Consider the following 11889-nt stretch of genomic DNA (forward strand, 5'->3'; position numbering starts at 1 on the left):
GGTGATGAGCTAAAGACAGGTCTGCTGGGAATTAGGCTATGGCTTCGTTGGTGAGTCCATGGATAGCAGGGACAGCTGCTCCTCCCCAGGGGCTTAGGACCATCCTGCTGACCTGGGTCTCTACCCTGCCCTGGCCTTCAGACCTTGCCTTCACACTTGCATGGAATCAGAGAATGTCAGATTCATAAGGTTCTGGGATTAAAATCAGACTCAGGATTCTAGAATCATAGACCTTTAGCATCACATATGTTAATATAGAAAATTTCAGAATCTAACGATCTGAACATTGGAGGCCCTTGGAAAAAAATTTAGGAGATCCTTCTCCAACCTTCATTTAAACAATAAATAACATCTGCTGAATATCTCATAACTTCCAAAGTCCTTTCACATCTCTATAGCCATCACATGAGTAGTGGGTGTTATGATGCTTTCAGGTGAAGTATAGTGCATATCAAAATGAGCCAGTTGAGACTGGAACGCAGCTTTACAGGATGAATTCTATTTTCGTATGCCAAGGTTTGGATACCTTTGTCTTCCAGAATTATAGAAACACTCTGAACTACTTGGTCTAAAGTGTCCAAATTCTTAGATGTTTGTTGTGTAAATTCTGCATGGTTGTGTACTGTGTTTCTTAATGCATTCTGGCATATTGTGATGCACTAAAATGTGATTATCTTTGTTGCATCAGCATAATCAAGGCTGGTGCATTCTGCAGTAGCTTTTTGTCAGGTTTTATCATTCAGCACTATTTTCAGTTCACAAAGGACTTAAACAACATATCCAAGAATAGATTTAAAGTCACTAATGTAAAGACTGAACTTCAAGTCACTCGAGGTTTAGTCAGAACATATTGTTATTCTCAGAATAAAAAGTTAAACTACCAAAATGTGGAAAGACAAAAAAAAAAAAAAAAAAAACAAAGGAGAAATAAGACTCCCTGGTTAAGAGCGCATAATGCCACAGAGGGGTGGTTGTGGTGAAGTCCAGGTGCTCCACTTGGAGGAAATCTGTATATAGGATTCTGCCAGTGACCGGCTTCGGGTAGCCTGGGGGCAAATCCCGGCTCTTCTCTAGGTCTCATTTTCCCCTGATTTCAAAAGGGGATGATAATTCCTGTCCAGGGTAAATTCGGGAGTTTATCAGCCCTGGGGGAGATCTGCAGTCACACGAGAAACGGCTGAGAGAGATGGCGAAGGGGGTGGGGTGCGGAACAGCAGGGAGCTGCGAGGGGCTTGCGGTCTCCATGGTAACGCACGGCGGCCAGGCGAGGAGGCGGGGTTTGGGAACCCTGAGCTGGAGGTTTTGAAAACGAGGGTTTCACAAAGAAAGCTCCCTCCTCCCTGGAGAAAGGCCTCCTTGGAGATACAGCTCTGCACTAGAACAGCCTTTTGTGCCGGATGGCGCAGCGACTCTTGCCCGGTGTTACACACGGGGAGAACAAAGCCTAGAGAGAGGATGAGAATTGCCCGCTAATATTTGACCCAGCTGTCCTGCCTTCTAGTCAATGCTCTTCTCTGTACCAGAATTGGTGTTCCTCTGACTTTCGGTTTCCCCGTTTGTACAATGAGACAATTGAAAGGAATAGGTCTCTGAGAGCCCTTCCAGCTCTGACAGTGTTCGATGAAACTACTAGCAAACTCACCCGATGTGGTGAATACTAAGATGAGGATCCTGTGGTCTGTGAGACCTGGGCATTGTCTAATTGTTTCTGGGTCCCCACCCTAACAGATAGGGAGGCACAGAGTGGACATTGGTATTTATGGAATGAATATTTATGCAAATGTACACATTCATTCTTTTGTTACCCAAGGTTTAAAGAGCACCTACTATGTGCCAAGCACTGTGATAACTCAAAGAGGGGCTCACTTACTGAGGGCTGGAGGAAAAAGCCCGGGGCAAAGCGAAGGAGTGCCCAAGAGGCCACAGGTGAGGGAGAGGACTCTAGTGCCTTGAACTCCCCTACCAAATGTACTGCATTCATGTCCTGGACCTTCTCAGCTAAGCATGATTTCTCCCTATCCCAAGTCTCCAGGAGGGTGGTTTTAATCTCCAGGTTCCTGCTGGTCAGTGAAGCATGCAATTGGGTCAAAATCTTTTCTTGGAAAAATTCAAAAAGTTCTATTGAAGAGAGTGGGACAGGTAGCCCCTGCCAGCTTCTAGGAGGGCCTGCTTTGTTTTTTGTTTTCTTTCCCCATTGGCTTATTAGCAAGAAGGTGTGTTGAGGTCTCGCCTCTTCTTCACAAGAAGAGCACTGAACCGGGAGTCAGAAACCTGGATTCAAATTCTGACTCTACTTCCAGCTCAATATGTGGCTCTAGGCTGGTTGTTTTTCTTCCCTGGTCTTAGGCTGCTAAAAAAATATAATGATAGTGATCTTCATAGTGATATAGTGAGAATCAAATGGGAAAATGGTTATGAAATCCTTTCTACCTCTTCACCAAAGTCATATTCATCATTTACTGTGAGCCAAACATTTTACAAACATTATCTATAATATGAGCAACAATCTTGAAGTGTTGGTATTTGTTATCCATATTTAACATACGAGGAAACTGAGGCTCAGGAGAATGAAGAAATTTGCCTGAGGCCACATACCTAGGAAGCCATAAAGCCAGAATCTAGACTCAAGTGTTTCTGACCAAAGTGCAACTCTAACAGCAAGTCTCTTGGAATCTTCCTTTCTTTACCAAGTGACGTTTTTTGAGCATATACCATGAGCTAGATGGCAGCTGGGTTAGACTAAGGCATAAAATACTATCTCAGAGAGTCAGGAGGAAATAGATGGCATTCTCAAATTGAGTAATTTGAGAAAAGTATAACAAAGGGTTTATTTCATACAAGGACTAGAGATAGGGCAATACTTCAACATAAGTAATGTTAGGTCTAAAGGAGCAGGCGATGGGCACAATTACCAGACTCTGGAGACCGATAGCTGTGGTAAGAGCAGCCTGATAGGGGCTATGTACCTTGGTTGAGAGATACAGCCAGCTCATGGTGTAACTTCAGGCAAGAAGCTAGGGGGATATATACGCTGCTGGGACTCCAGTTTGCCAAATCCTACCAGAATCCAGAGAGCAAGGTAGCCCCTTGATGTAACGCACACGAATCATACTCCTAAGATATGGAGCAAGGCCGAGAAGGGAAAAGATATTCAGCACAAAGCCAGGTTCTTTCTTTTAAGGAGGAGCTCACAGACAAATGGAGAAAATAGATATATTCGCAATTGTAATAAAATATGAAAAGAATTATATGAGTAATCTACTGTGATGTAACAAACTATCCCAAAGGATATGGTTTAAAAAAATAACCATTGATTTACTCGTGATTCTATAAATTGGCACTTTGGGCTGGGCTTAGCTGATGGTTCTTCTATTGATCTCACCCAGGGTCACAGTAGTTGCAGTCATTTGGTAGTTCAACAGGGAGCTAGTTGGTCTGGGAGGCCTAGTGGAGAGTTCATGTATGTTCTACATGGTTTCATCCTCCAGTAGGCCAGCCCAGGCTTCCTTACATAGTGACACTGCATTCCTAGAGGGTGGGAGGAAGCCGCATGGTCTTCTGAGGCCTAGACATAAAAGTCACACAATGCCACTTTTGCCTGTCACATTTTGTCAAAGCAAGTCAGAAAGTCAGCACAGAAACAAAGGATGGGAAAATATATTCCACTGCTTAATGAAAGGGGTGGCAAAGTTACATTGCACTAATGTAACACCATGTATGAGGTTAGCATCACCCATCTTAGTGGTAAGCCATCTTTCAACTGATGAATGAAGAAATCATAGCCCTTCCTATACTATTTAATTGTCTAACCTATCATTGTCTAACCTCCCCAAGGGCAGGATTTATGACTGATTCATTTCTTGGTTCCTAGAGCTCAGGGAAAGGCCCGGCATGCAAAAGATATGAAGTGTATGTTTGTTGAATGACTATGGCTGGGGGTGGGGCTGTTGAATGTTCTACTTGTCCAAAGCCCTTAGACCACAAGTGGAACTCTCTTTAAATATTATTATTATCGTTTTGTATAGTGATACTGTTTATATAATTTCTACCCATATATTATTTTTTTTTTTTGTTGTCGAGCTTTTTTTGGAGGTTGTCCCTTGGTACCAGTTGTCCCTCCAGAGTGGGGAGCTAGATGCCTGTGGTAGCTCTTATTTACAGATCCCTTGCTCAGACATGTTTTTGTGCAGGTTGGGTGTTTTTTATTGAGTTTTAGATGTTCAGCTTATTGTTGTTTCAAGAGGAAAGATCTGGGGACATCTCTCACTCTGCCATATTTATGACCACTTGAATCCTCTTTAAATATTATAGAATACTTCCTCTACCTCATTGAGACCCTTCAAATGTTGCCATGGTCCATGAAGGTCAAATTCAACCCCTATTTTCTCCACATAGGTTTCCAGACTGTTTCTTTTCTCCTGTTTTAGAATCCTTGCAAGTCTAATGGCCTTTGCCCCACAGCTTGGCATTTGCATTCGAATTGCTCTCTAGGGGTTTCATGGGTCAAACCTACTCTTCATCTCTAGCGAGTAAGTCCCTAAGGTTAGGCCTGTATCTTAAATCCTAAAGGGCTTGTAATGGTGCTGGGCCCACAGAATGTCCTCAGTCAATACTCCCCGAATGGATTACTGACTCTGGTGACCTTGATCCTGTAAGGTATGGAGAAAGCATGCAAGGAGCCATTCACACCCTTGTGAATGCTCCACACATGAGAGCCTCACAGGTCTCTGGGACAGAGCAAGGCACGTCGCTCTCCTGGGCTCTGGTCTGTGGCCTGGGCCTTGGTTGCCCGATGCTTTGGCCTCTGAGCTAACTGGGCATAGGAAAGGAAGAGCAGTGTCATGGATGGCAGTGAAATGGCCTCCTCCTCCTGACAAGAGGAGATATTTCCAGGACTTCTTCTTGAGGGCACAAGAGTCATCACTGTCCTTCAGACTTCTGAGGTTTCAGGAACCAAAGGGGCAGGTGTTCAATGGGCCTGAAAAGCAGAACTCCTGGGTGGCAAATTTCACTTCTGTGTCATGAAGAACATGAGAACAAGCTATCAGATAAGGTGCTGAATTCCTTTTCCATGTTGAAAACCCTTTCGCATGGCTCTCCCTTGTCCTCAGGTTAACGCCCAAGCCCCTTAATATAGAAAAAGCTTTAGGACTTGGCCCATATTTTCCTTTAGCTTCTTCTCTCACTATTCCCCATCTTGGGTATAGTGTCCACAAAACTGAACTACTTATTGTTCTTTGAAATCACCATGTGTCCTCTCTTAGCTTTGGGTCTTTGTGTATGCTGTTTTTTCTTTGCCTTGAATTCTATTCCCCACCTTGTACATAACCCTCTTTTCACTTGACAATGGGTCTTTCAAGACTTAATTCAGGCATTGCTTCCTCCAAGAAGTCTTCCCTGAAGCCTTGGCTAGGTTAGGGATCTCCTGTAGATGCCATGTCCACGAGTTCCTTGAGGACAGAGACTGAGACTTCATTTAGCCTAGATCCTTGGCAGAGAATCATTGTCAATCAATTTCAAAGGAACAAACAAATGTTTGAGAGAAACCACCTGACAGGAGTGCTATAAAGGTAAGTGGAAGGTTCTAATATTTTCAGATTTTCAGATTCAACAGTTCCCTAATTCTTAGTGAAGATTCAGACTCCCCAGCTAGTCACCTCTACCCAGTGCCCTCTGATTGTTTGTTCCCAGGCAGGCACACACACATGTTCTGAACATAACCGGGAAAGCAATTTACAAGAAATAATTGCTGGTCGATGTGTGCTTGGGAGCAGCAGTGAGCTCAGACTATTTCTGTCTGTGCGTCAGCCCACCCAGCTTCCTTCCTCCTCGGCAGCCCTGGGGGAGGGGGCTCCTGCTGCACAGGGTAGGCAGTTTCTTTCCAACCCAGGACTTGGACAAGCCATCCCCAGTGAGAGTGAGCTCTAAAGATTGATTGAATTCAAATGACAGAAGCTGAACTTGGGGGATGGGGAAGAGCTTTAGGGCCTGGGATGTGTAGGTCAGCAAAGGCAGCAGAGCACACACAGCCTATTTTCTACCTATCTCCACCCCATCCACACAGGTTCCTGCTGGGAAAATACTACCAGGTCTTCAGGGCCCTGCTCAGTGTGAGGTCTCCTCCTAACCTCTCCAACTCTGAGTCCTCTTTGTTCTTCCTGGCCAGTCTTGCTCAAAGGGTGGTCCCAGACCAGCAACATCAGCATCACCTGGAACTAGTTAGAAATGCAAATTTCGGGGACTTACTCCAGACCTACTGAATCAGACACTTGGAGGGGGAGAGAAGTGGGCCCAGCAATTTGTGTTTTAATAAGCCCTCCAGCTAATAATTCTGACACAGCCTGAAGTTTGAGAGCCACTGCTTTAAGTCATTGACAACCACTTGAGTTTTTTGAATTTACAGATCATCCTCCCCTATGAGACCATGAGCAGACTAAAGGCAAGGGCAGTATTGGATTCTTCCTTGTCACCCCCCAGAAAGCTCAGTACAGAAACTGTTCAGAGGAAAAATGGATTTTTTTGATGAGGATAGCAAGGAGAAACTGTCCTGTGAAAGGTCACACAGAAGATCAGCAACTAAACCTCCCACGATGTGCAGTTCCCAGGCTATGCAAGGCTCTCTCTCACTATTTTTACACGGGTTGTACTAGGACCATAATGTCTTCTGACCTTGCCTCACCTGGAAACTTTAACTTGTTTTCGATGATTACTTATTCCTCTCTCAAGCTGCATGACATTACTTATTCCTTCCTCAAGCTGCATAAAGGGATGGCCTTGGGCCAGTTGCCCTTTTGTGTGCCTGCCTTGCCCTCCATATGAAACCCCTTGAGGACAGCAGCTGTGGCTGATTCCCTGTTGTTCCTGGTAACTTTCCCAGGTCCTAGCACAGAATAGACACCAATGAATGTACAAGAAGTGGATTAAGGATTTAGAGTGCTGAAAATAAGACATGCACATACACACACGTGTGCACAAGACGACAAATAAAGCAAAACTAGAACTGAGGTATCTTGACTTCCGGCCTAGGGCACTTCTGTGGGGAACTCACCCTGCCTTGCTACCCCATCATGTACCCTTGGCTTGCTCAGGCCCCATGTACAGATATCTAAGAGTGACCAATACACTGTTGCCAAATCCAGCAGCAGTTCATTTCACTGTCAGAAATGTCAAGAGTTGCTTTCAGTGGCTACTGAGTCTTCCTGATCCTTGCCCTGCACTCCCAAGGAAAGCCTAAAGCCACTGCCAAAGTTAAGATGCAGAGAACAAGGGGTTCCTCTGTACTTGCTACATGGAATGCTGCCCTCTTTGTGAATCATTTAATAAAGCCAATTAGATTTTCAAAAGAAAAAAGAGAGAGAGAGTGAGAACAGCCAGGAGAGAGGGGTGGCAATCGGCATCCTGCTCTAAGATTCCTTTCCTATCAGCTTAATTAAAAAAAAAAAAAAAAAAAGCGAACGCATAATGTTTCCATTTGCCAATATTGCTCTAAGAACTTTGCATGAACTAAGTAATTTAATCCTCCAAAATCTCATGAGGTAGGTAGTACTATTATACCCTCTTGTATGGATGAGAGAATCAAGGCACAAATACTACCCAGCAAGTAAGGGCAGGGACAGGATTTGAACCAGACATTTGACTTCAGAGTATCTGCTCTTACTATGTTACATAGAAAATACCCATCTGAAAATATAAAGTCTTTGTAGCACTTTCATTTTTATTAAAAGAGTTCATATTCATGTTCTCATTGACCACTCGCCATAACCCAGTAAGGGAACCAAGGTTCAAGGAGTCTAAGGGAATTTATCAAGACCGCACAGAGTTAGGAAGTAGCAGAGTCACACTGTAGAGCCTGTGTGTTTGGTCTGCTAACTGTTCATTCCTTCACCCACTTATTCATCCATTCTTTCATCTATCTAAGAAATTGAATGATATTAAGCATGGTTGGGTCCTATGTACTCTACATGTTCTCTCATTCTGTTCCTTGGCAAGGTGTTCACTCTAAGAGTAAGGTAGAGCTGCTGAAGAGGCAGGAATCACCTGCCTCTGGGTCCCGGTTATCTTCCATGGGATCCTAAGTATATCTGCTCTGTGGCAGGAAGACCAAGTCAGGGTTCTCTGACTCCCCAGGTTAGGTGAGGGGCTCCTCTGAGCCTACACAGGCCTCAGGTTTCTCCCTGATGGCAAGGAGTTGTTACTGACCATTTTACCTAGGGTCCATGTCCAAATTCCCTTTGGCCCACGGTGGGCTACACAGAGCAAAATAGCTAGGTCCACAACAGGAATTGGGGGGGATTGCTGGGAAAAGTCCTCATTTATCCAGCTAGGCACCAAAGTCCCTTTGATCATCCCCACCCCCACCTTTCACTGAAAAGAGACTCCAGAAGAGGATGGTATAGAGACATTTATTGGATTTATGGGGCTGGTCCACCTGGGCTTAGATTGGGGACAGGGGCCTCCTCAGGGCTGCCCGGAATATCACTGGTGGTCACCGTGGCCATGAAGCAGTGCTGGAGGAGGCATTTGGGGTCCACAGCCTGCTCCTTGCAGTCCAGCCGTGGGTTCAGGAAGGGGTGACTCTGCCCTAGAGGGCTCACTCCTGGCACCTCCACCGAATTGCCTGTATTTCCACCTTGGCGATCAGGGGGCACCTCCTCAGGGTCTGGAAAACAGCAGGCTGAGGGCATGGGGTTTTCTCCTGCATCTCCTTTCACCCATTCAGGTTTACACGCCCTGGCTAACTTCCCTGAGTGCTTACCTTGGGCAAGACTGTGCTCAGAGTCTTAACTACCACGAAAGGCACCATTCATTTAACAAATACTTATTTACGATATATCACATCATGCAGTAGGAGCTGTCAGTGTTTCTAATGAATTTAAAGTTTAGTAAAAGAGGCAGACAATAAACAATTGTTAGGCAATATGAAGACGACTCCCACCATAAACCCATGAAGTAAGTACTATTAAAAACTCATTTTATAGATGAGGATATGGGCTTACTACATAGCCAGTATGCAGAGAAGTGCTGGACATTTTAAAAATATACGTTATTTTCTTTAAGAACAGATTCCATGATTTTCTTTATCTACTGCTTTATCCTCTCCTCTTAAATCTGAGTTTGAAAGGAGGCTCTCCTGGCTTTATTAATCTCTACTTCCCATCTATGATTTATTCTGCTACAAATTACTTGCAATTTACAAACCAACCTTAAAATGTTTTGTCATTAAATCCCATGGTCACTTATAAATCCTTATCCCCCTTGACTTATCGGCATTTGACACAATTGAGCATTCCTGCCTTTTTGGATAAAAAGTGTATCAAGTGTTCAAGCCAGAAATGTGAGTCATCTCTCACACCTTCTCTTCCAACCCCTTCGCAAAGCCAAGCAGTTCACCAAGTCCTGCTGATTCCACCATCTGCCATATTCAGTCATTTCACTCCATCCTCAAGGCCACCACCCTCTGTCAGGCTTTCATCTTCTTCTGGCCAGAGGACTGGAACAGCCTCCAGTCAGGCCCTTCCAGTCTATCCTCCAGGCGGTAGCCAGAGATCTTTGTAAGGTCGAGTGAGTCTATGTGCTATTCTTTCTCAAAAGCCTTCGATGTCATCCCATTGCCTATAATACTTGAGGTGGCATTCAAGGCTCTTCGCATACTGGTCCCATCTTTTCAGCTTCATTACTAATCACTCTTTCCTCATAAATTCTATGCTTTGCCATACCATATTTTTGAGTGGAATTGGCCCCACTCCAGCTATAGAAGTGGGGCCTGATCGATCTGAACCATCGCATAGCACTGGATAGGGGTGGGCACATGACCTACGGTGGTCCAATCAGAGTAGAGCTCATGCCTCTCCTCACTCTTTCTCTTGTAGAAAGAGGTAGCTCCCTCTTTCTCTTCCTGGCTGGAAGGGAAGAAAAATCATGTAATCCCAGGGACTGCTGGCAGCCAACTTACTACCATGAGAAAAGTCAGCCTGAGGAGAAAGCCAATACAAATACAGGGCAGAGTTGAGAGACTCTCAGAGGATGGAGTCACAAGCCTGAGGACATTGTGAACTTCTATTCAAACCATGCTTAAAGCCCACCTCCTATGTTTGGACTTCTTACCTATAGAGTCAAAACATTTCTTCTTTTGTTTTGTTTTTAACTTTCTATTTTTAAACAATTTAAGACTCATAAGAATTAACAGAAATAAAGAGTTCTAGTGTATCCTTCACCTAGCTTTTCCTATTAATAACATCTTTCACATAACCATAACAATTTCAAAACTAGGAGATTGACATTGATATGATACTATTAAGTAAACTACTACTGATCATATTCAATTTTACTAGTTTTTATATGTACTTTTTTGTGAAAGTTTATCACATGTGCAGAGTTATGTAACCACTGCTACAATCAGAATAAATAATGATTATCACCACAAAGAAACTTTCTCATGCTACCCGTTTACAGTCAGTCAGACCTTCCTCCTAAACCTAATCCCTGGCAACCACTAATTCATTATCCATTACTATAATTTTGTCATTTCAGAAGTGTTATGTAAATGGAATTATACAGTATACAACCTTTTGAGATTGGCTTTTTTTCATTCTGCATAATACCCTTGAGATCCATTCAAGTTGTGTGTATGGATAGTCCATTCATTTTCGTGGCTGCATATATTCCATTGTATGATTGTATTGTTTGTCCACTGAAGGACATTTGGGTTGTTTCCAGTTTTTGCCTATTACAAATAAAGCAGCTATGAACATTTGTGTATAGGTTTTTGTGCAGTCGTACACTTTCATTTCTCTAGGATAAATACCTACGAGTGTGTTGCTGATTTGTATGGTGTAGTGGGCTGAATGTTGGCCTTCAAAGATATCAGGTCCTAATCTCTGTCAGTGTTACTTTATATGGTAAAGTTTTTGCAAGTGTGATTGAATTAAAAACTTTTGCGATGAAGAGATTATCCTGAATTATCTAGATAGGCCCTAAGCGCCATCAGAAGTGCCCTTATAAGAGAAAGGCAGAGTGAGATAGACACACACACAGAGTTATATGAAGACAGAAGTAGAGATTAGAGTGATTGCAGCTACAAGCAAAGGAATGTTGACAGTCACCAGAAGAGGCAAGAAATAGATTCTTCTCTGGAGCCTTTGATTTTGAACTTCTGGCTCCCAGAGATATGAGAGAATAAATTTCTATTATGTTAAGCTACCAAATTCGTGGTAATTTGTTACAGTGGCCGTAGGAAACTAATAAATATAGTGTTTGTTTGACTTTATGAAAACATCTAACTGTCTTCCAAAGTGGCTGTACAATTTTACATTCCTACCAGCAAGGTATGAGATCCAATTGCTCCACTCCTCACTTGGCATTGTCAGTGTTTTTACTTTAGTATTCTGATAGGTGTGAAGTGGTCTTTCATTGTAGCTTTAATATTCATTTCCTTAATGGCTAATAAAGGTGAAACATATTTTCATGTAATGCTTACTTGTTATCTGTATATCCTCTTCAGCGAAGTGTCTGTTTAAGTCTTTTACTCATATTCTTATGGGATAGTTTGTTTTTTTAATGCAGAGTTTCGAGGATTCTTTGTATAATCTAGACAAAAGTCCTTTATCTGATATGTGATTATTGCCCAGTAATGGGATTCTCTTTTCATCCTTTTAATAGGGTATTTAGCACCACAAACATTTTGAATTTTGATGAAGACCAGTGACCAATTTTTTATTTAAATGAGTTGTGATTTGGGTGCCTTGTCTAAGACTTTGCCAAACTCCAGGTCATGAAGATTTTCTTCTGTTTTCTTCTAAAAGTTTTGGAAAGGTAAGTCATATAGATCTATGATTTATTCTGAGTTAATTTTTGTATAAAGTTTAAGGTGTGAGGTTTAGGTAAATGTTT

At 42.9% G+C, this 11889-nt stretch overlaps 1 protein-coding gene across 1 annotated transcript in view; it reads right to left on the bottom strand.

Annotated features, from left to right (window-relative positions):
• Window positions 1-8386: 8386 nt before the first annotated feature.
• Window positions 8387-11889, bottom strand: part of SHISAL2A (shisa like 2A) — a 19332-nt gene continuing 15829 nt past the window's right edge. Inside the window, exon 3 of the mRNA XM_011370479.2 lies at window positions 8387-8659. Within this exon, the coding sequence (XP_011368781.1) occupies window positions 8412-8659 (248 nt within the window). The 3' untranslated portion in view covers window positions 8387-8411. The remainder of the gene's footprint in view (window positions 8660-11889) is intronic.

The sequence above is a fragment of the Pteropus vampyrus genome, unplaced genomic scaffold (assembly GCF_000151845.1).
Source record: "Pteropus vampyrus isolate Shadow unplaced genomic scaffold, Pvam_2.0 Scaffold170, whole genome shotgun sequence".
Classification (NCBI taxonomy): Eukaryota; Metazoa; Chordata; class Mammalia; order Chiroptera; family Pteropodidae; genus Pteropus; species Pteropus vampyrus.